The sequence below is a fragment of the Silurus meridionalis genome, chromosome 7 (genome assembly GCF_014805685.1).
Source record: "Silurus meridionalis isolate SWU-2019-XX chromosome 7, ASM1480568v1, whole genome shotgun sequence".
NCBI lineage: Eukaryota > Metazoa > Chordata > Actinopteri > Siluriformes > Siluridae > Silurus > Silurus meridionalis.
In genome coordinates this window covers 3,221,919-3,247,576 of record NC_060890.1, presented here as the reverse complement: position 1 = coordinate 3,247,576, position 25,658 = coordinate 3,221,919, and the positions used below count along the sequence as shown (strand labels likewise).

General features: G+C 35.2%; 1 protein-coding gene across 1 annotated transcript; it reads right to left on the bottom strand.

Annotated features, from left to right (window-relative positions):
* Positions 1-16,513: 16,513 nt before the first annotated feature.
* Positions 16,514-25,658, bottom strand: LOC124388385 (5'(3')-deoxyribonucleotidase, mitochondrial-like). Its single transcript, XM_046852951.1, has 5 exons — positions 23,519-25,658; positions 20,978-21,078; positions 19,677-19,737; positions 19,475-19,589; positions 16,514-17,537 (listed from the first exon to the last, which is right to left on the bottom strand). The coding sequence occupies exons 1-5, from the start codon at positions 23,786-23,788 to the stop codon at positions 17,398-17,400; spliced, it is 687 nt and encodes a 228-aa protein (XP_046708907.1). The 5' UTR covers positions 23,789-25,658; the 3' UTR covers positions 16,514-17,397.

Sequence of the window (25,658 nt, the reverse complement as noted above, 5' to 3'; positions counted from 1 at the left end):
ACGCTCATGCTCACCCACAAACCTAAAAACAGACACAAACTGCCAGAAGATACTCTGCTTTGGACTTCAGGAGGAAACGGAGTGACTACTCTCTGCTGAACATCAACAGTTTCCAAATTGCTTGGTGCTGAACTGGTGACTGGTCACTCACCACCAGCTACGTAGTGAAAAAAGCCAAGTAGAATTTTATCTTTCTCAGAAGTTTAGGAAAGCTCAACACCCATCTGCTGCCCCTTGAGAATTTCTACTCAGAATATTTTTATCCTGAATCTCAAAGGCACTAGTGACAGTGTTTAGGCAACACACAGTCGAGTCATATTTCTGGCATATTTACGGGAAAAGTAGTCTGAACCTGGTTTAATCTCAAACAATAATTCAGAGAAGTTTAAACCTGTTCCTGGAATCCAAAAACACACATGAAGAATCTGAAGAAACAAATGTAAAAAATGTTGTTAGGCTCCTAAATGTTGTGCTGCACAGGCAGTAAAACAGAGCCTCTTGTTTAAAGGTTGCCCTTATTTTCAAGATAAAGACAGGGAAATTTTAAGTCGTGCAAGCAGATGCCTGTATTAATTTAATCCTGCAGCAAGTCCACTGATCCTGAACCCAAAACCAAAACAGTGAAATTGTTTAGCTGCTACAGTTTCTGATGGTTTCCTCCATTTTTCTTTACTGTTTTATTGTGGACTTGACCTTGTGCAAGTGACAGTGATAAAAAAATGGACGTGATAAGACATGACGTGATAAGACATGACATGTGATAAGACAGGACATGACACGTAAGCACACCAATTCACATGTTTACATTTACATTTACATTTGCCCTTATCCAGAGCGACGTACAAAAGTGCTTTAATTAAATCTCTAGTAATAAATAAATCTACACTGGTACACAAGATTACAAACTTAATATAAATATAACTCTTAAATTCTACAAACTTGGAAAGTGCTAATTTAAGTGTTTCAGCAAGGGGTAGGTCTTCACTCATCACTTGAAGATAGTCAGGGACTCTGCTGTACGGGTATCTAGGGGAAGTTCATTCCACCACCTCGGTGCCAGAACAAAGAAGAGCCTTGAAGTGTACTTACCTCCCATTCTAAGAGAAGGAGGTACCAGTTGAGCAGTGCTGGAGGATCTCAGAGAGAGTGGTGCAGTGCGAGATGTGTTTTTGGCCTTGTAGGAAAGCTCTGATACGTGCAGCTACTGGAAGCCAGTGAAGGGAGCGCAGCAGTGGGGTGGTGTGGGAAAACTTGGGCTGATTGAACACAAGTCGTGCATCTGCATTTTGGATCATTTGCAGTGGACGAATAACGTTCAGAGGAAGACCTGCCAGCAGAGAGTTGCAGTAGTCCAGTCTCATGTTCTTGATGACACCTGGGCAGTATGCCAAGAACTGTGAGATATCGTACTACATGTTGATATTCACTGACAGTTTTAGTTACTGGATATTTAATGCGTGCTTCAAGATGTGAACATATGTTCCGATTTTTTTTATTAATAATAATAATAACAATAATAAAAATAATAATAATCTTTTTTAATTATTATTTAAAAATTTTTCATTTATTTTATTTTATTTATAATAATACAATACACTAGACAACCAATAAGACGTATGTACACTGTATCATTCTGCATAAAAAGACGTGTTTTGAAACATGATTTGAAAGTTGAGAACATCACAAGATGTAAATTCCACAAATGAGGAGCAGAGTAGCTCGAGATCCATAGATTCCAAACACATACAAGGAAGAAATAAGAACGATGAGGACACTGATCGAGGAGTTCGAGAAGAAATACATGTTAAAAATAAGTCAAGAGTCAAGTCAAGAAGCTTTTATTGTCATTTCAACCATATATAGCTGATGCAGTAGACAGTGAAATGAAACAACGTTCCTCCAGAACCCTGATGCTACATAAAACAACATAAAACAACAATCACAGAGACAGAAAACACAGGGCCAAGAACTAGTAAGAAAAATCCTTGCCACATAAAGTTCATGTGTGCAAACAGTGCAAAAGACAACACAAGACAGTGCAAGACAATACACAAAACACAAAACACAAAATAGCTCCGCCAGTAAACCTGTCGTAACAAAATAAAGTGAACAGTAGCAAAAAATGTGGACAGAATATTGTGCAAAAGAACAAATAGCAGCAATCCTGGAAGATGTGCAAAAACGGCATGTAAACATTTTGTGGTAATGATTAGTGTGTGTGGAACTGAATCATGGGTGTGCGAAGTGTATGATGTGTGTTAAGTCTGGTTTGTTCAGATCAGTCACGCAGTTGTGTGTAAGTGTGTGTGTGTGTGTGTGTGTGTGTGTGTGTGTGAGTTCAGTTCAGTTCTGTATTGAGAAGCCTGATGGCTTGAGGGAAGAAACTGTTGCTCAGTCTGGATGTGGCGGCCCGAATGCTTCGGAACCTTCCCTGATCAACTTCCCTGATGGCAGGAGAGTGAAGAGTGTGTGTGACGGGTGTGTGTGGTCGTTCACAATGCTGTTTGCTTTGCGGATGCAGCGTGTGGTGTAAATGTGCATAATAGAGGGGAGAGACACCGATGATCTTCTCAGCCGTCCTCACCTGGGTCCTCTGTAGGGTCTTGCGATCCAAGACAGTGCAGTTCCCAAAACAGGCAGTGATGCAGCTGCTCAAGATGCTCTCAATGGTACCTCTGTAGAACGTGGTCAGGATGGGGGGAGGGAGGTGGGCTTTCCTCAGCCTTCTCAGGAAGTAAAGATGCTGCTGGGCTTTTTTGGTGATGGAGCTGGTGTTGAGTGACCAGGTAAGGTTATCCGCCAAGTGAACACCAGGGAATTTGGTGCTCTTGATGATCTCCACTGAGGATCCATCAATGATCAGTGGAGAATGGTCACTCTGTGTTCTCCTGAAGTCCACAACCATCTATTTAGTTTTGTCAACGTTCAGAGACAGGTTGTTAGCTCCACACCAGGCAACAGTGGCGCTGCTGTTGTGCACATTCCCTTAGCACTCTGCCAGGAATGTAGTCTGGTCCAAGCAGACTTCTGTGGGTTAACTCTTGTTTTTTAACTCTTGTTTTTGGCAGCGCACGCACCTTGGCGGTCATCCACGGCTTCTGGTTGGAGTGTGTAGTGATGGTCTTGGAGATGGTCACTTCAATTCACTTGCCGACGTGACCATCTCCAAGACCATCACTACACGCTCCAACCAGAAGCCGTGGATGACCACCAAGGTAAGTCAGATAAGTCAGATAGATAAGAAAGAGGCAGGTTATGTAATGTCTAATAGACCAAAAGCAGGATTTTAAAGTAATTACGCTTAAAAGGAAGCAAGTGCAGCTGTTAAAGAACAGAAGATTTGTGATCCATCGTAGGAGTTCTATGTTCGTTCAGAGTTCTGCACCAACTGCACTGACTGTGTAGGAGTTTATGGGGAAGACCATTAAAAAGAGCATTGCAATAGTTCATGCACGAAGTAACAAGAGCATGAACCATAATAGCAGTGCATAGTTTTTAGGATTTTTCTTTTTATTGAAATTTCAGATTTTAGTCTTAAAATCGACAAGAAATAAGATTAGGACTTGAGCAAGAACTATATATAAACTATGAAATGTTTTCAACTTGACCTTGATTGTATAATAATGCAATGAGTTCCACAAAGACGGCATTTCTGAAAGTTCTTTATATTTAGCACAGAGACACAGCGCCCCCTATAGGCCGGCACCAACATTAAACACAGTGATGGGAGAAGATCTGTGGTATATGTTTAGAAATATTACTCAGACGATCTGCACCTCATTATCGAGTCACACATTCACATTAATCAAATGTTTCTCATTTGTAGTGTAACATAAATGATGAGAAATTCTAACTGCATTTCTTCTTCTTGCATTACGTCACTCTGGATGATAAACAGTAGTTATAAATATAAGTTATAATAACATTTTTGATGCAGTTTGATGAAACTTCAATCAGCTTTTTGATACAATACATTAAAGATACATATGAAGCAGCTACCAATGAGATGCGATACGATTCACGCCTGTTACGATGCAGCGTGATCCGATTTTAATTCCATTCAACACAATGCGATTCAATGCAATATGACCATGCAAGTTTACTTTTAATCAGACAAACAGCAAATCATACATTTACCATCTGACTTCTAACATATGGCCCCTTTCACAAACATGCCTTTATAGTGAAAAAAAGAAAAAAAAAGATTACATAAATCCAGATTTACAGAATAAATTCTGTTCCTGTTGTGTCTCCAGAAAGTTACAGCTCTACCTCTGCCATGTTAATCTGTATTCTATGGGACTCTCAGGACACGCCTCGGTCTCCGTAGTGTTGCGATGCGTCGTATTCAGAGAACTGAGAGAAACAGTTTAGCAATGAGAAAACAATCTACATAGAAAATATTGGACACATATTGGTCACTTTTAAAATAATAAAAGTACAGTGCATCTACAAATAATTATATATGAATAAACTGTTTTTTTCTATAATGCTATAATGTAAAAAAAAGATGCATCGCGCTAAAAACTTGTATCTGATACACCTTTTTATTAATTCGATGCATCACATCATTAACTTTTATGTGGATGCACAGATGTGAATCAGGGAATTTTACTGTCCCTATTGTGCAGTATTTAATATATTAGGAATTGTAGTCAGTTACGCCTCCTGTACAGGACATTATGTACTGGCTGCAGTCCATCTGTTGCTCCATACACAGTGTGACTGTTTGCTGCTGCTACACAAGTAACAGCACAACAATATTATTTTGTACCTTTATTTACACCTTATTACACACACCTACTTTATTAGACCCAACACCTTATTCCCGTATAAGGTGTTAATTTGGATAATATACAGAACTGTGCAGTTTCAGACACTTGTGAAAAAAATGCTGTAAAGTTAAAAAACAGAACAAAAGAAAAATTCAAATCAAATCAATATTCAGTGTGAACACCTACAAAACAGCATCATGTCTTCCAGGTACACTCACAGGTCTAGGTACTGTTTTTGAAGGAACTCGGCAGGTAAATTGTTCCAAACATTTTGGGGAACAAACCACAGACCTTCTGTGGATGCAGGCTGCTGTGAATCCTTCTGTCTCTTCATGTAATCCCAGACAGACTTGATGATGGGGCAGAGATCAATTCTCTGTGGGGGTTAAACTGTTACTTCCAGAATTCCTTGTTTTTCTCTTCGCTAAAGAAAGTTCTTAGTTATTGCAATTTCCGGAATATAAGCCGCACCCACTGAATTTTACAAATATTTTTATTTTTAACATAAATAAGCCGCACCTGTCTATAAGCCTATAAGCTTGTCTACACTAATGAACTTTACACAGGCTTTAAAGAAAGACACGTTCCACGGTGTAACGGGTGAAATATGTTTTATGAATTTTGGGAAAAGCCTGGCACAGCATTTTTCCGGCATTACTGCGTGTGTGCAAGACCGAGGATTATGTCCTTATTATTTTCTGATGCTCATTTCTAAGTTTCTTTGACTAACCCGTAACGCTGTTGCCAAGAAAAATAAAAAAGCACTAGTTTTGGAGTTTTGTCTTTGCTTATATGATTTCTGTTGTAACTGGAGTTAGCGAGCTCTCCCTTCACCCAGACTCAATGCGCTACAACGGCTTGTATCTAAACAGTAGCCGACCAAGAAAGTCATTGTTCACTGTCTTCCTCCTTCCTTTCACAACTATTTCTCTCGGGAGTTTATCTTTTGGCATCGTCGTGCGTTTAAAATCACCCGGTGGAAGTTTTTCTCCCGATGCCGTGCAGCTCAGAACACAGGTGAGGTGCGTTTTTTCATTTCCGTTTAGAAATTTCATTGGTCTAATGTTATGCCGCTCAGTTTTTTTTGGCTTGAAGTTTGTGAAACCGGGAAAAACCCAGGAAAAATCCATAAATTAGCCGCTTCATTGTTTAAGCCGCGGGGTTCAAAACGTGGGAAAAAAGTAGCAGCTTATAGTCCGAAAAATACGGTAAAATAGGTTGTATGTTTGGGGTCGTTGTCCTGCTCAGAATAAATTTGCAGCCAAACTTTTGGTACTGAAGGATGGATAAGTATCTGCCTGTATTTCTTAGCATTGGGGACATAATCAATCCTGAACAAACGTCCAACTCCATGTGCAGAAATGCTTCACCATCCTTCCCTGTAGCCTGCAGGCATTCATTATTGTACTGCTCTCCAACCCTTTGGCCAACAAACTCTGAGTTTCAGAGTCCCATTGGTTTCCGCCAGTTCTTTGCTTTTGGCACTGCTGGACATCTGATGCTGAAGGGGAAATAAGCATGACGTGTCTTTCGTCCGTTACATTAAGTTTCCCAGGGTGCACTGGAGTCTTTGCCTGGGAGAGACTTTGCTGGTGCAGTAGTTGTGTCTTCTTGTTGTGCTCAGACTTGTCATGGTGTATGACCTGTGACATGAAACTGTCTTTCACAACCTCAGAATAGTAGCCATAGTAAGGTTCCCCAGTTCCCCACACAGTTTGAAACTCCTACACATCTGCTTCTGTTCTTACTGTGTTTTATGCAAGTGTAAGTGTGAGAGGTGGTAGCTTAGTGGTTAAGGCATTGGGCTTTGGATCAGAAGATCACAGGTTCAAATCCCACCACCACCACCAAGCTGCCACTGCTGGGCCCTTGAGCAAAGCCCTAAAAACCCTCCCCTCTCAGTTGTAAGTCGCTCTGGATAAGGGCGTCTGCCAAATGCTGCAAATGTAAGTCAAATTGTGGTTAGATCAAATATTGCTTTGATTTGGTTTTCTCTTCTTTTTATTTACTTCCCATCTTGTTAATTAATCAAAATAAATGAACACTTATTTAAAAAAACTCTCATTTTACAGCATCTTTTCACAACATGCCTAAATCTTTTGCACAGAACTGTAGCTCATGTTTTTCCCTACACAGTGTGTGTTAAATCTCCCGACAAGACTGTTTATCAACAGAAAAGTCTTGATACAATAACCTACACACACACACACACACACACACACACACACACACACACACACACACACACACACACACACACACACAGCAGGTCAGTGTCTTTATTATCTGAATGCTATTCCCTCAGTGGGCCATGTTTATGATGGCGGATTGGCTGATTACTGGCTGATACTCAGCATTAGTCTGTAATTGTTTACTATCTGTATTTGGCAGATGATAAAATGGCCAGCGTGTACCTCAGGGGGTTGGGAGCATCCTGTGTGTTAAAGTATTGTGCTGAACTAGAACTGTACACATTTGTGTAGCACTGTACTTGTACAGTTCTTCTGTATGTGATGACCAACACCAAAGTCTAACTAGAAATCTGGACAATGTGCACGTCAGCCTCCCCCCCGTTATCATACACGTTCTAGAAGAATCAAAACAGCTGAATGAGTCAGAATGAATAAGGAGACACGGCAATGGCACGTAAATCAAAGCATTCTTTATTAAAACCATGAGTGAGTGGTTTTGATCCTCCTTCACTCCATAAAGATACACAAGATTGATGTAGAGCACCAAGTACATTCATTAATGAGGTGAGTCACACACACTTGGCTCGATCCCAGACTAATGATCATTATGGCTGTCAAACAATATGACAGCTTGTGTCCTATTTACATCACAGCCACATCATCATCATCATCATCATCATCAATGCGATGTAAAAAAAAACATTAGACCCTCTTACACAGGAGCTCTAAATAAACAGCTCATTATTGGTTCTGCACAGTAAACAAATACATTATCACCAGACAACACTCCATATCCCAGTCCTGATTTTAAACATCTCCTTGGATCAAGTTAGAACATAAAATATCTAAATAAATAAGGAAAATAAATGTTAAATTGACCCACTGGTCTGGATTTACTGTGTATGATAAACAATACAACTCCAGATTGTTGGCCATGTGGCTGAAGATTTCAAACGTATTCATTAAATCCAGCATTTCTGCTCATTATTATCATCCTACCTGCATAAACCTCCGATTATAATGTCAACGTTTAACCAAATAAACACTTTTTGGAACGTTTAGGACCAGTGTACTGTTGGAGAAAAGATCGAGCAGCACCAGTGATGAAAAAATTAAAACTCATGACAATTACAGTGCCCATCATGCAGCTGTGGGTTTTACAGCTGTTACAGATGTACAGGTTTTTCTCCAATTCATTACAGGTTTTATTTTATTACTGCGTTAAAGCCTGTGCCAGGGGCAGTCGAGACCACTGTGTGAAGGTTTGGTTATATATAACATTTATTTGACTTGTGTTGTGGCAAGTGAGGGTAATTGAGTACAATTGTGTGTATAATTGTGTGTAATTGAGTGTAACCGTGTGTAACTGAGTGTAATTGTGTAATTGTGTGTAATTGTGTGTAATGTGTGTAACTGTGTAACTGAGTGTAATTGAGTGTAATTGAGTGTAATTGTGTGTAAATGTGTGTAACCGTGTAACTAAGTGTAATTGTGTGTAATTGTGTGTAATTGTGTAAATGTGTGTAAATGTGTGTAACCGTGTGTAACTGAGTGTAATTGTGTGTAATTGTGTGTAATTGTGTGTAATTGAGTGTAACCGTGTGTAACTGAGTGTAATTGTGTGTAATTGTGTGTAATTGTGTGTAAATGTGTGTAAATGTGTGTAACCGTGTAATTGAGTGTAATTGTGTGTAATTGTGTGTAATTGTGTGTAAATGTGTGTAACTGTGTAACTGAGTGTAATTGTGTGTAATTGTGTGTAATTGTGTAACTGAGTGTAATTGTGTGTAATTGTGTGTAATTGTGTGTAACTGAGTGTAATTGTGTGTAATTGTGTGTAATTGTGTAATTGTAATTGAGTGTAACCGTGTGTAACTAGTGTAATTGTGTGTAATTGTGTGTAATTGTGTGTATAATTATGTAATTGTGTGTAAATATGTGTAACTGAGTGTAATGTGTGTAATTGTGTGTAACTAGTGTAATTATGTGTAATTGAGTGTAATTGTGTAATTATGTAAATGTGTGTAACTGTGTAACTGAGTGTAATTGTGTGTAATTGTGTGTAATTGTGTGTAACTGAGTGTAATTGTGTGTAAATGTGTGTAACTGAGTGTAATTGTGTGTAATTGTGTGTAATTGTGTGTAACTAGTGTAATTGTGTGTAAATGTGTAATTATAATTATGTGTAACTGAGTGTAATTGTGTGTGTAATTGTGTATAATTGTGTGTAACTGAGTGTAATTGTGTAATTGAGTGTAATTGTGTGTAATTGTGTGTAATTATGTGTAAATGTGTGTAACCGTGTAACTGAGTGTAATTGTGTAATTGTGTGTAATTGTGTGTAACTGAGTGTAATTGAGTGTAATTGTGTGTAACTGAGTGTAATTGTGTGTAAATGTGTAATTGTGTATAATTGTGTGTAACTGAGTGTAATTGTGTGTAAATGTGTGTAACTGAGTGTAATGTGTAATTAATGTGTGTAATTGAGTGTAATTGTGTGTAAATGTGTAAATGTGTGTAACCGTGTAACTGAGTGTAATTGTGTGTAATTGTGTGTAATTGTGTGTAACTGAGTGTAATTGTGTGTAATTGTGTGTAACTGAGTGTAATTGTGTGTAATTGTGTAAATGTGTGTAAATGTGTAACCGTGTGTAACTGAGTGTAATTGTGTGTAATTGAGTGTAATTGTGTAATTGTGTGTAAATGTGTGTAACTGAGTGTAATTGTGTGTAAATGTGTGTAACTGAGTGTAATTGTGTGTATAATTGTGTAATTGAGTGTAATTATGTAAATGTGTAAATGTGTGTAATTGAGTGTAACTGTGTGTAATTGTGTATAATTGTGTGTAATTGTGTGTAATTGTAATTGAGTGTAATTAATGTGTGTAATTAAGTGTAATTATGTAATTGTGTGTAACTAGTGTAATTATGTGTAACTAAATTATAATTGTGTGTAATTGTGTGTAATTGTGTGTAATGTGTAACTGAGTGTAATTGTGTGTAAATATGTGTAACTAAATTATAATTGTGTGTAATTATGTGTAACTAAGTGTAATTGTGTATAATTGTGTAATTATAATTAAATTATAATTATAATTATGTAATTAAGTGTAAATGTGTAATTATGTATAATTAAATTATAATTATAATTATGTAATTGTGTAATTAATGTGTAATTATAATTAATTGTAATTGTGTGTAAATATGTGTAACTAAATTATAATGTAATTATAATTAATTATAATTGTGTGTAATTAATTATAATTGAGTGTAACTGTGTGTAATTAATGTAATTATAATTAATATAATTATGTGTAACTGAGTGTAATTAATTATAATTAATGTGTAATTATGTGTAATTAATTATAATTAATTATAATTAATTATAATTAATTATAATTATGTGTAATTATAATTGTGTGTAATTATAATTGTGTGTAAATGTGTGTAACTGTGTGTAATTATGTATAATTAAATTATAATTATGTAATTATGTGTAATTATGTGTAATTATAATTGTGTGTAATTGTAATTGTGTAATTGTGTGTAATTATGTGTAACTAAATTATAATTAATAATATAATTATGTAATTGTGTGTGTAATTAAGTGTAATTATGTGTAATTATGTGTAATTAATAATTATAATTAATGTGTGTAACTGAGTGTAATTAATAATTATAATTATAATTAATAATATAATTATGTGTAATTGTGTATAATTATGTAATTATGTAATTATGTGTAATTAATTGTGTAATTATAATTATGTGTAACTAAGTGTAATTGTGTATAATTATGTGTAATTAATTGTGTGTAATTAATGTGTAATTATGTGTGTAATTGTGTAATGTGTAACTGAGTGTAATTGTGTGTAAATGTGTAACTGTGTAATTGTGTAATTAAGTGTAATTAATTATAATTATGTGTAATTATAATTATGTAATTAAGTGTAATTATGTGTAATTAAATTATAATTATTATAATTATGTAATTATGTGTAAATGTGTGTAACTGTGTGTAATTAGTGTAATTATGTGTAACTGAGTGTAATTATAATTGTGTGTAATTATAATTGTGTAATTAATTGTAATTGTGTGTAACTAGTGTAATTATGTAAATGTGTAACTAAATTATAATTATAATTAAATTATAATTGTGTGTATAATTGTGTAATTAATTATAATTAAATTATAATTGTGTAATTAATGTGTAATTAAGTGTAATTAATGTGTAATTAATTATAATTATAATTATAATTATAATTATGTATAATTATGTAATTGTGTAAATGTGTGTAATGTGTAATTATAATTATAATTAATAATTATAATTAAATTATAATTGTGTGTAACTGTGTGTAATTAATGTAATTGTGTAATTAATGTAATTATGTGTAACTAGTGTAATTATGTGTAATTATGTGTAAATGTGTAATTATAATTGTGTGTAATTAATGTGTAATTATAATTATAATTAATTATAATTATGTATAATTGTGTGTAAATATGTGTAACTAAATGTAATTAATATAATTATGTGTAACTAAATTATAATTATAATTATGTGTAATTATAATTATGTGTAACTAGTGTAATTATGTAATTAAGTGTAAATGTGTAACTAAATTATAATTATAATGTAATTATGTGTAATTATAATTATGTGTAATTATGTAATTATGTAATTATGTAAATGTGTAACCGTGTGTAACTAGTGTAATTGTGTGTAATTATAATTAATGTGTAATTATAATTATAATTATAATTATGTGTAACTAGTGTAATTAATGTGTAATTAATGTAATTGTGTAATGTGTAATTAATTGTGTGTAACTAAATTATAATTAATGTGTAATTATAATTATGTGTAACTGAGTGTAATTAAGTGTAATTAAGTGTAATTAAGTGTAAATGTGTAACCGTGTGTAACTAGTGTAATTAATTATAATTATGTATAATTAAATTATAATTATGTGTAATTAATGTAAATGTGTGTAACTAAATTATAATTATGTGTAATTATGTGTAATTAATTATAATTATAATTAATTATAATTAATTATAATTATAATTATAATTAATAATATAATTATGTGTAAATGTGTGTAACTAAGTGTAATTAATGTAATTATGTATAATTATGTGTAATTAAATTATAATTGTGTATAATTATGTGTAAATGTGTAACTGTGTGTAATTAAATTATAATTATAATTATGTGTAATTATGTAATTGTGTAATTATGTAATTATGTGTAACTAAGTGTAATTATGTGTAAATGTGTAACTGAGTGTAATTAGTGTAATTAATTGTGTAATTAAGTGTAATTAAGTGTAATTAAGTGTAATTATGTAAATGTGTAATTATGTAATTAAGTGTAATTAATGTAATTAATTATAATTAATGTAATTGTGTAATTGTGTAAATGTGTAATTAAGTGTAATTATGTGTAACTAAATTATAATTAATTATAATTGTGTGTAACTAAATTATAATTATAATTATAATTATGTAATTGTGTGTAATTAATTATAATTGTGTGTAAATGTGTGTAAATGTGTAAATGTGTGTAACTGTGTGTAATTATAATTGTGTGTAATTATAATTATGTAATTATGTAAATGTGTGTAATTATGTAATTAAGTGTAATTAATTATAATTAATTATAATTAAATTATAATTGTGTAATTATAATTAATAATATAATTATGTGTAATTATAATTAATAATATAATTATGTGTAATTAAATTATAATTAATAATTATAATTATGTAATTATGTGTAACTGAGTGTAATTGTAATTGTGTAATTAATTATAATTAAATTATAATTGTGTGTAAATGTGTGTAATTATAATTAAATTATAATTATGTGTAATTAAGTGTAATTATAATTATAATTATGTGTAACTAAATTATAATTAGTGTAATTATGTATAATTATGTGTAATTAATGTGTAATTGTGTATAATTATGTAATTATGTAATTAAGTGTAATTATGTGTAACTAAATTATAATTAATAATTATAATTATAATTATGTATAATTGTGTGTAATTATAATTAATTATAATTATGTGTAATTATGTGTAACTGAGTGTAATTATGTAATTATAATTGTGTGTAAAGGAGTGTAACCGTGTGTAACTAGTGTAATTGTGTAATTGTGTAATTAATTATAATTGTGTGTAATGTGTGTAATTATGTGTAACTGAGTGTAATTGTGTAATGTGTAATTATGTGTAACTGAGTGTAATGTGTAATTATGTGTAATTATGTAATTGTGTGTAACTGAGTGTAATTATGTATAATTGTGTGTAACTGTGTGTAATTAATTATAATTATAATTATAATTATAATTATGTAATTGTGTAATTAATTATAATTAAATTATAATTAATTATAATTGTGTAATTGTGTAATTGTGTGTAACTGAGTGTAATTGTGTGTAATTGTGTGTAACTGAGTGTAATTATGTAATTGTGTGTAAAGGAGTGTAACCGTGTGTAATTGTGTGTAATTGTGTAATTAATGTAATTGTGTGTAATGTGTAATTATGTAAATGTGTGTAATTAAGTGTAATTAAGTGTAATTAATGTAATTGTGTGTAAATGAGTGTAATTATAATTATGTAATTGTGTGTAATTGAGTGTAATGTGTAATTATGTGTGTAATTGTAATTGAGTGTAATTGTAATTGTGTAATTAATTATAATTAATTATAATTGTGTGTAATTAATTATAATTGTGTAATTGTGTGTAATTAAGTGTAATTATAATTGTGTGTATAATTGTGTGTAATTATAATTGTGTGTAACTAGTGTAATTGTGTAATGTGTGTAATTATAATTATGTGTAATTATAATTATGTGTAATTGTGTATAATTATGTGTAATTATAATTAATTATAATTGTGTGTAATTATGTAATTGTGTGTAATTAATGTAATTATGTATAATTATGTGTAATTATAATTATGTAATTAAGTGTAATTGTGTAATTGTGTGTAAATGAGTGTAATTAAGTGTAATTATAATTGTGTAATTAATGTAATTGTGTGTAATTAAGTGTAATTGTGTAATTAATTGTAATTAGTGTAATTGTGTAATTGAGTGTAATTGTGTGTAATTCAGTGTAATTGTGTGTGTAAATGTGTGTAATTGTGTAATTGTAATTGAGTGTAATTGTGTAATTGTGTGTAACTGAGTGTAATGTGTGTAATTGTGTGTAAATGAGTGTAATTGTGTAATTGAGTGTAATTGTGTGTAAATGAGTGTAATGAGTGTAATTGTGTGTAATTGAGTGTAACTGTGTGTAATTAAGTGTAAATGTGTGTAATTAAGTGTAATTAAGTGTAATTGTGTGTAATTGTGTGTAAATGAGTGTAAATGAGTCTAATTGTGTGTAAATGAGTGTAATTGTGTGTAATTAAGTGTAATTGAGTGTAATTGTGTGTGTAATTGAGTGTAATTGTGTGTAATTGAGTGTAATTGTGTGTAAATGTGTGTAACCGTGTGTAACTGAGTGTAATTGTGTGTAATTGTGTGTAACTGAGTGTGTGTAATTGTGTGTAACTGAGTGTAATTGTGTGTAATTAAGTGTAATTGAGTGTGTAATTGTGTGTAAATGAGTGTAATTGTGTGTAATTGAGTGTAATTGTGTGTAATTAGTGTAATTGTGTAATTATGTAATTGTGTGTAACTGTGTGTAACTGTGTGTAACTGAGTGTAATTGTGTGTGTAATTGTGTGTAACTGAGTGTAATTGTGTGTAATTAAGTGTAATTGAGTGTAATTAATTGTAATTGAGTGTAATTGTGTGTAATTGAGTGTAATTGTGTGTAATTGAGTGTAATTGTGTGTAATTGTGTGTAACCGTGTAATTGAGTGTAACTGTGTAACTGAGTGTAATTGTGTGTAAATGAGTGTAATTGTGTGTAATTAATTATAATTGAGTGTAATTAATGTGTAATTGAGTGTAATTGTGTGTAATTGAGTGTGTAATTGTGTGTAATTGTGTGTAAAGGAGTGTAACCGTGTAATTGAGTGTAATTGTGTAATTGAGTGTAATTATAATTGTGTAATTGAGTGTAATTATGTAAATAAGTGTAATTGTGTGTAATTGTGTGTAAATGAGTGTAAATGAGTGTAATTGTGTGTAAATGAGTGTAATTGTGTGTAATTAAGTGTAATTGTGTGTAATTGTGTAATTGTGTGTAAATGTGTGTAACCGTGTGTAATTGAGTGTAATTGAGAGTTACTGTTCGATGCTTAGCCTTTACTGAGGAGTTCATGGCTGTAAATAAAGGTTTGGAGCGTTCACACTGTTTTGTGTTGGTGTGCAGAACTGGTTTGAAGCAGAAAATAAATGTCCAGTGGTCGTTAAACATAGTTTTTGTTACTGATTCTGTTTTTAAGGAGAGGACAAGTTAAAGGTATATATATATTTATAAAATCCTTCTCTTTCTCAAACTGCCTTCGGGAAATAAATTGTCTGTGATTACGCATTCCAAGCTGCAACAAGTCAAGGATCTGCTACAGAAACCTAGTGGTATCTATTTTACTCCATTTCATGAGACCACAAAGTCATCATGTACATTTTCAAGGCGTAAACACAGTTCATTTTGTCTTTCTTTATATAAAAGCGTAACGAAAGTGATATGAAGAAATGTAAGATTCACCACGTCGCCATAAAAATGCAGTTTTATTTTTCTCAGTTTGTGATAGAAGAGTATCTGTGAGAGTGAAAGGGAAAGTTTATAGGACTGTGGTGAGGCCTGAGATGTTGTATGGATTAGAGACAGTGGCATTGAGTAAAAGACAGGAGGTGGAGCTGGAGGTAGCAGAGCTGAAGATGTTGAGGTTTTCGTTGGGAGAGACGACGATGGACAGGATTAGAAATGAGTTTATTAGAGGGACAGTGCATGTAGGACGTTTTAGAGACAAGGTGAGGGAGGTGAGATTGAGATGGTTTGGACATGTGCAGAGGAGGGACATGAGTTATATCGGTAGGAGAATGCGGAGGATGGCGCCACCAGGAAGGAGGAAAAGAGGAAGACCAAGGAGGAGGTTTATGGATGTGGTGAGGGAAGACATGCAGATAGTTGGGGAAAAAGAGGCAGATGTAAAGGACAGGGTGGTATGGAGACGGACGATCCACTGTGGCGCCCCCTAATGGGAGCAGCCGAAAAAAGAAGAAGAAAAAAGAAGAAGATATTCCTCAGTTCATATTAATGCAATAATCTAGAATAAGATCCGCCCCTTCACACTTGGCCCCACCCCTTACCCACACAGTGGCGTGGTAGTGGTTTTAAAAAAGTGGGGTCAAACCAAAAGGGAAGTGTTATCAGTTTTTTAGTGAATGATGCTTCATCTCACATGCATCTGCGAGCTAAATAACTTTACATCCAAATTTTATATGAAACGAACGCGTAGCACTGCGATACAAAAATTATAGCTGATGTGACATTCGAATGCATGTAAATACTACTCTTATAGTGTTAGTTATATAATATTTGGTAGTAATTGTAAAGGCATTTGTAGGCGAGTCTAAGTGCACCAGCATTATAATATTTAATTTGTGCATATGAGGAGAAATAGTCATTATTTTACGTCATTCTAAGGATGTGTGATTATTTTTGTAACCCTGTGTGCTGCCTGTGTACTGATACTACATCAGTGTTCTCTCTCATACACACACACATATACACACACACACACACACGCACGCACATTTCGGCTCAAACACGTGCATATTAAAACGTTAATAATAAACGGTGTGCATCTTCAGCATGACTTGTGACGTATTAGGCACAAACAATTATAATAAAAATAAAATAAATAAAAAACCGGTTCAAACTGTTACACATCTGTTATATAGTGTATAAATCTCTCTATGTGTATACATTTAGAAAAAGAAAAAAAAAAGTAAATAAGTAATTTACAAATGTGGCAGTGGCATAAAAGTATGTTTGTGCACTAAAAGGTTGGAGTGAACGAATGTTGCTGTGGTTCTCCTTCGTTCACATGCACAACATCAAACTAAAACACAGCACTGAGGCAGTTTCAACTGGCCGTCGATCAAATCTCCAAAGTAAAAAAAAACAACAATAATTACTGATTTTAGTATAAGAACAGTTACAGGCAGCAATCGTGTGCGTGTGAAATCTGCATTGTGAATCTGCATCTTCATCTCCCCTTGATTGCGTTCCTTATCTAGATGAGTTATGACACAAGTTCATACAGCGTTCTGAGATGTTTTTCATGAACTGACTCGTCTCCCTTACATGTAAACGTGGCATCTCGTCATGCAGTGCTTTAAATTAGGACCAAACGGAGAATAACGGTGTTACAGTGCAGTGATATCTTACACAGCTGATTATCTTCTGAGTGCTGGTCCACTGAGGTTGATCGAGGTTGATGAACACCATGCTCTCACGAGCGACTGCCCACCAGGATGCCCCTCCATTCATCGTCCCAGGACAGGAGGCGCCTCTGCGTGGTGCTGGGAGGCAGGTGCTTGTTGTGGCAGGCAGTGAAAAGAACATGTTCCCAGGATGGATTGGGTTCCACACCTGCAGAACAATAGCGTCTTATTCTAAAGCTGATGATATCTCGACAAGAGAAGTGTTCCATACATCATGGTTAATTCAAATAAATACAAAATATATTTTTGTATTTTGTGTACACAAACTAATTGTGGAGGATTTTGTTAAGAATGAATTTCTTTTAGAAATCGTTAAAAAATTTTGTGGAGTTTTTGCATTTCTTCTTTATCAAGCTGCATGAGCAGATATAAAGTATAACTCATGAATTACTTGGTATGCATGTAATGAATGTATCACCACATACACAGCACCACTGCTCTGTAGCCATCGTATACTGAATACGTGCTGAACGGAACGCCTGCGCATGCACACGTCTTTCACACAGGAGCTGCAGGATCTGACAACTACAAAAGTGTCCATGGCTGAAGCTGTGTAGTGTTTATTTAGCATAAATCAATAGCAAATACAATTTAGATGGAAACTCCCGGACCATCAGTACTGGATCCCCTCATGGTTGTGCTCTTTCTCCTCTACTCTTCTCTATGTATACCAACAGCTGCACCTCCAGGCACCAGTCTGTAAAACGTCTCAAGTGTGCAGGTGACACCACCCTCAATGGGATCAACTCTGAAGAAAATGAGTCTGCCTACAGGTGGGAAATGAACCATCTGATAGCCTGTGAAGACAGTGGAGATGGTGATAGACTTCATGAAGAACCCAACCCCGCCCTCCCAGTGCTGTCGACACTGCCGAATCCTTCCGCTTCCTGGGAACCTTCATCATTCACTTTGCTGAGAAAGTGATTACCTGCAATCTGCCACCAATACAGGATCTCTACTCTCCCAGAACTTTGAAGAGGGCAGATTGTGGCTGACACTTCTCACCCTGGACACACACTTTTTGACTCACTCCCCTCTGTCAGGAGGCTGCAGTTTATCAGGACCAAAACCTCCTGCCACAAAAACAGCTTCTTTCCATCCACAACTGACCTCATCAATAATCATCTCTGATCTGCCTCCATACACACTAAAATTACATGAGTGTGAACCTGCATTATTTCATATAACAACCAATAATACTATACTGCACCTTACTACATTATTATATTTACTGAGCTTATAAAATATATAATGTATTTTTATGTATGTATGTATTTTTATCACACCAGTACAAATAGTCTATGTTGTTCCACTAGGGGGCAATATAGAGCAATAAACTCGCCTCTCTAGCACAAAGTGTAGTAAAAGCATTCAGGGGTTTCAAAACAACCCCCTGGAGCCCATGTATTGTGTAGGTTCATGATATTAACCTATTTGCAAAAAAAAGCAAAATACAAAAATAGGTCATGAACTGCAGTCTGCTGATTTGTTTTATTAGATCAACTCTATCAGAATGTACCCTTTTTTAGAAATGCTTGCAAATAAACGAGGGCTGCAAAATAAACGCAATAAAGCAAATACATTTTAAAGGCACTCATTTTATTAATGAGCGAATAATTCAGCACGCATTTCTGTTTGACCAGTATTTTATATTATTTTCTAAAAAAATTTATAAACTATAATAATTTTTAATCACTAAACATTTGTTGTACAGCACTAAAATCTGCCATGATGCGCACATCCGGCAATTAAAACTGTCCGTGTGGAAACATAGCAAACGTTTTGTTAAGTGTCCTGATGATTTGTCATTTAAAACACCACAATTACTTTAAAATGTTAACAAGAATATAATGTCTTCATGCTGTATGTTGAGTTTGTTTTCACTAATAATAATTATACATTTGCATAAAGCATCGATATTTATCCATGTCCATGCTGATTAGAGTATTAAAACTTGATTTCCTATAACAAAATTCAGAGGAAATTCGCCACAGCTTACAGATACCATGATTTAGATTTTTGTCAGCAAGTGTTGGATAAATGATAAAGTTCTAGGTGTTAAATAAAACTCAACCTGAGTCCTACCGAGGATGTCCGGCTTGTCATCAATGAGGATGTCTCCGCTCACGATCGTCTTGTCTCTGGTCAAAATGACTTTCTCCAGGAAATCGGGGCCCAGGTGCCGCTCGACCCACGCGTACTAAAAACACACACGTGTATTATTAAGTAAATAAACAGCTGAAAGATTTTACAACACTTTAACAGCTCAGGAGAAACACTGACTTACTTTTTCATATGGACAGTGAGCGTAGTGTTTAATTGGACTGGTGCAAATGAAGACATCTGTACTGGTTAAAAAAGAGCAGATTACAGATGAGAGTGCAAATAGAGTCAGAGCTACTCAAATAATAGAACTATTATATTAACCTTGTAATGGTACGGCTGTAGGTGTGTGTACAGCTGTAGGTATGTGTACGGTTGTAAGTATGTGTACGGTTGTAAGTATGTGTTTGGCTGTAGGTGTGTGTATGGATGTAGGTATGTCTACAGCTGTAGGTGTGTGTACGACTGTAGGTATGTGTTCGGTTGTAGGTATGTGTTGGAAAATAGTAACACTGCCATATTAAATAATATAAAACCTAACTGAAGAAAATAAATTGAAACTGCACAAAATGAACTAAAACATGCAAACACTACAAAGATTCAACTATCAAACAAAAGTCTTGTGTTCCTCCCTGGACTCTTATCTGCTTTCTTATTCGCGTAACAAACACACCTTCTGCTGTTTGATTTGCTACTGTAGTGCAAAGCTGTAAAAGAATAACTATTCATCCTCAACACCCAGAAGAGTTGCCCTCCCAGGACTCTCTTTCAAATCCAGTTCCTCTCAAGGTTCTTCTCTCATGTGGGCTAAAATGTTGTTTTTCATGTCACTCTCATTTCTGCCGTTCTTTATTCAGATTTCTGAGAAGCAGAAAGAACTTGGAGGTGTGCCGCCAGATCTGTATTCATTACTGAGTGTTAAAGTGGCCGTCACTTTACTGTGTTGGTGATCCCAGGATTTAACTAAACATTTCTGAAAGAGGGGGTTTGTGGAAAATAAAAATAAAGCTTGGTATAGTGTTGACAATCAGAACCCATAATTATAACCAATATATTTAATATTCTGGTCTTATAGTGTTCAGGCAGTTGGACTGATCGTGTGATTCCACTGGGTTTGATCAAACATCTAAAAAACAAGCAGCCTGCAAATAATGCTTAACTATATATATATAAAAGCTGTTATTATAATGTAATATTTGATATGTGACCATAAGAGGTCCAAGCCCATATTCGGTCCCCTTTTGGTCTAATAATAACCTTCACTAGGAAAGATGCTCCACTAGATTTTGCAGTGTGCTTGTGGGGATTTGTGTGAGATTCATTCAGCCATGAGAGTGTAAGTAAAGTCCGGTAGTGGTGTAGATAGGAAACCTGTTCAATAGGGTAAAGTTCAGAGCTCGATAGTAGGAGAACAGTTAATGGGGTTCTCAGCTACATGTTTTGAGTTTAACCTCTGCTAATAATAAGAGTGTACTTTCTGCCTACTTCTTCATCTTGACCATCTCCTTCACAGCCTCCACACTTCCTGGTATGGGCTCGAGCTCTATGAAAAAATTCTTGGACTCCCAAATGCTGATGGCTTTATCCTGCGAACAAAACCAAGTAGAGTGTCGTGATTATACACGTACAGTTAAAGTGATCTATTGCAACACATGTTCTAAGGTTTATTATAAAAACATGACATCATTTATCCTGATACTGTTTTCACTGAAATGGAAAGGTCATTAAAGGTCATTACACATCAAAATTTTACACAAATACAAAGATGCAAAAAAGATAAGTATAAAACTAATTTCAACTCTGTTACATTAAGATCTGTAAACACTGCCAATGCAGAGACGACAGAAGTACACACATCCTTCACTCAAGTAGAAGTGCAGATGCTCATGTTATAAAAGACTCTGGTGAAAGTTGAAGTTTTGATTAAAATTTTTTCCTCAAGTTAAAGTAAAGAAGTTTGGGCTCTGACATGAACTTCAGTGACTCAGCTATCGATTATTCAGTGTAATCGAGTATGCAAACGATTATTCCATCGATTCATCAGATTAATCCTTTATAAACAAGTCATTTGTTTCCTTTTGAGAAAAATTTTTACATTTTAAACCTGTTTTTAAAACTAAACCTGTTTAATTGCCATTTTACATCAAAATGCAAATACAAATATATCAATTAAAAAAATTATAAATAAAAATATAAAAATCTATTTCAATTGACTCTCAAAAGGGTAAACGCACTGTACAGTGCTTTCTTTATGTTTTAGTTTTAAATGATCCCAAACTTTTCTGTCGTTTTCTTTGTTCTGAATCTTCTTGGGTTGTACGGAAGTCCGTTTCCGCAACATTAAAAAAAAGTTTGCACAATTTTGACTTCGAAATTCTGTTTTTTTTTTCATCACAACTGCGCCTTTATTTCTCGTAAGCATCCAACATTTCTGGTGCCTCCACCAGGAAACATTTTGTCAGCCTGGTGTTTGAAGCTGTTGGTGTATGAATGAAGCTCATCTGCTTCATTCGTCTTGTTCCGTCTCCTCCAGAGCTGATTGTTAGACAGAGTTCTTTCCAGGGATCAGAGGCTCAGTATGGTATCATGTGATTCTATTGATTGTAGCCTGTTTCACTTTGAATGTGTAAAACTTTCTGACACTACAGAGGGGTGACGCTGCCCGATTGGCAGCGTCTTTTTTCTAAAAATTGCTAAAAAAAATGGAATTAGGTCAACATAAAGTTTATCTGTCCAGAGCGGTTCAGATTTTAGTGTTTGGTACGTCAGACCTAATGGTTCAGAAACATAATTGACTCATGATTCCATCCCTAAAAAGGAAGAACAAGAGCTACCTCTGCTGCAGAGGATAGGTTTGTTAGAATAACCAGCCTCAGAAACAGCTGATATACAGCACCTCATATTAGAGCCCAAGTAAATGATTAGATCAGTGGAAAACTGTCCTTTGCTCTGATGAGTCCAAATGAAAGATTTTAACCACTGTGTCTTTGTTAGATGTACAGAGGATGAACAGATGGTTCCTAAATGTGTTTTTCACACTGTGAGCAGAAGGTGTGATGGTGTGAAGGTTGACCAGCTTTGCTGTTGACACTGTTTGTGACTTGGACAGGGCACAATTAACCATTATGTATACATAATGGAAAACAGGACAATGACCCCAACACACCTCTAGGTTATATAAGAGCAATTTGTCCAAGAAGGTGAGTGATGGAGTGCTGCATCAGATGGCCTGACCTCCACAATCCTCCAATTTAAATCCAATTGAGATGGTTTGAGATTGAAAGAAAAGCAGCCCACAAGGAACACCTTCAAGATTCCTCAAAAAGTATGGCAGATGACTACCTCATGAATCTGGTATCATGGGTTCGCCAAGCTTTTATCAAAACTAAATGGAGCTACTTTGGACAATGTAAAAACATATTCTGGGTTGTTTAACAGAAAATAATCAAAATTAATTAAATTAAATTAAATTCATGTTTATTTGTATTGCGCTTTTAACAATGAACATTGTCTCAAAGCAGCTTTACACAGATAATGTGGCAAAATAAAGATATGATGTTTTATGAATCCCATTCCAGTGCTGCTGCTGGGAAATAAACATCAGTAGATCTATTAGGATATCTCAGGGGGGTTCAGGGAGCTTGAAGTGAACCTGCTCTCGCCTGCAGTGTAACCATGTGACATGGCTCTTAAGTCTGAGGGGTCTGAAAAAAATCCTGACACATCAGCACCAGATTCAGTGATCCAATCAGAAACAGTGAGGTGTTGTGTGTGTTTCAGTCTGTAGTTGATCCTACATCAGCTTCATATATACATATCATCTGTATATACACTGTGTTTAACTTCTGTACCGTTGCACAATGTGCATTTAATTTATTATTATTAATATTATTATTATTATTATTATTATTATTATTATTTTACTGCTAAAATGCTTGCTGAAATGTGATGGGTGCACTCATGTATATATGTGTCTGTCTGTGTATGTATTTATGCATCCACACACACACACACACACACACTTACACACAGGTCTCCTCTCAGCTCTCCGTACTGAGTCGACACCCAAAAGCCTCTTCGCTCCTCCAGACTGATGTACGGATCATTCGGGAATCTCTGTCTGTACTTCTTCAGAAATCCACCCTCAAAATCAGCGATAACGCCGTCCATGTCCAGCAGGACGCGCAGCCTGGAGCCGGGGCTCATGTCCGCACAGCTCCTGCGGGGAGAGAGAGCAGAGCCCCGGTGCTGCAGTAGCGGCAGGAAGCGCGCGGTCCGGTGCAGCTGTAACGCCATGATGTTTCCCACTGAGTGCCTCCTGTCAGCCCGGAGATGTATGGAGATGTTCTCTGTGGACCTGCTCCCGTGTTGGTTTTGATCACATTGGATTGTTGTTGTGTTAAAGCTCGGTGTGATCTCCGGGTTTTGAGTCCCGGCCTGGAGCTTTCCACCGCTCAACCGGCCTTTTGTTCCGCTCTTTCACTGCGCTGCACACCGCCACATTCCTGCTGCTCCAGAAAAGTGCAGAGAAGATCTGAATGGAGAAGAGTTGCTGACTCGGGTCTCTGTGTCTCTGTGTTTGTGTCTCTGTGTCCCCGCTGGGATCGAGACCTGTTTACGGCACTGCACTTCCCCCTCTCCCCCCTCTCTTAAAGCGGATAATCAGTATATCAGCATCCTGCCGGTGTGATCACCTCCAGCACTCTCACAGTCTCTCTTCAACACACTTCTCTCTTCTCTTGACTCTGCGCTTTCCTGGCTGTTTAAACGCCCAGAATAATTCAGGAACCCTGAGAGATGTCGCGTTTCCGCAGCAGCGCAGCACGTCAACGCGTCCGCCATGTTGGACAGGGACACACGTGGACCTCAGGCCTGGGCAGAGCTGCACCTCAATCACCTGTAACTCACATTCTACTTCATAACTTTTCATCTTTTTCATTTTATTTTCCCACACCAATACATATCTATCAGTGCCTTTCACACTGAGGTCTTCAGTGATGTCTTACTCACTTACTCCACCTCTTCATTCCATCATTATGACACCACATCTACAGAAACCATCAATATTATACAGAAGAGCAGAATAACAGAGCGATGCATCAGAAACAGGAATCTCATACAGTGAGAATGAATGAAATCCCAATCAACACAATTCAACCAGTCTCCTTCCACAGCAGACACAGCTTCACCTCCCGTGTACATCATCTCTAGCAGAAGCATCAATATTATTCTCATTAAATGACCCCCGTTTGTCCCCTGGGATTTTTAATGAAGGCAAATCGTGTGTTTTTGCGCAAATTTTACAGGAAATAAAACACAAAAGTAGAAATGGTTCATAAAAATCTTAACTGTTTTGAACTTTTTGTGTTGACCTTTCCTCACAATGTCCAGCTTTTTTCTTTTTTTCAAGACCGTCTTGTAAATGTCTGTGTAAGTGTAACTGTGACTAAATACATTTCTCCTCCTCTGTCAGCCGTTGAGGAATGAAAGAAAAAACAGCGATTAAATCCACACACATATTGAGTGTGTGCAGTTTGCTACAGAAGCAGGTTGTGAGCTCTGACTAGTGCGCTTTCTAACCAACAGCTTCAGGTAAATTAAAGTGTATGTTAAAAAGCCTCCAGTGCTCTCAGTACAGACCTTACAGCTTACAGCATGTGATGTGAAGGCCGAAATGTGTTTGTATAGAAACTCAAAGGTAAAATCTGAGGCCCCACTGATATATATATATATATATAAAATAGAGGCAGTTTATAATAGAAATATGATTTTACCTCAGGGGTCAGATATAATGGATGCAGGGGCCAGAAGTGGCCCAGAGGCCTGGAGTTTGACATGTCTGCCTGAAGGTTTTATTCTGTAGTCATGGTGGAACCGATCTTTTTTTTTTTTTAACAGTGTATGGTGTTATAAACCCTCTATAGACTTGTTCATATTTCCTTGTCCAATTACATCAGGTTTGGATTCATTATATGTGGATGACATGTGGACCTCAGGTTCTTCTCAGATGATGAGCACTTCAGTGATCACTGTGTTCAGTACAATGTTATTTGCAGTGTTGGGGACAGTGTTGGGGGTAATGCGTTACAAGTAACGTGCGTTACGTAATAATATGACTTTTCTGGAGTAACGAGTAAAGTAGCGCGTTACTTTATAAATGTACACA

Bases quoted from the DNA above. Each gene is read 5' to 3' on its own strand.
- LOC124388385 (XM_046852951.1), bottom strand. From the start codon at position 23,788: ATGGCGTTACAGCTGCACCGGACCGCGCGCTTCCTGCCGCTACTGCAG. The intron at 21,079-23,518 runs GTAAGTGTGTGT...TTTTGTTCGCAG, and splicing joins AGCTGAGAGGAGACCTGTGT to GATAAAGCCATCAGCATTTG. The intron at 17,538-19,474 runs GTAGGACTCAGG...ATTGTTCTGCAG, and splicing joins TGACAAGCCGGACATCCTCG to GTGTGGAACCCAATCCATCC.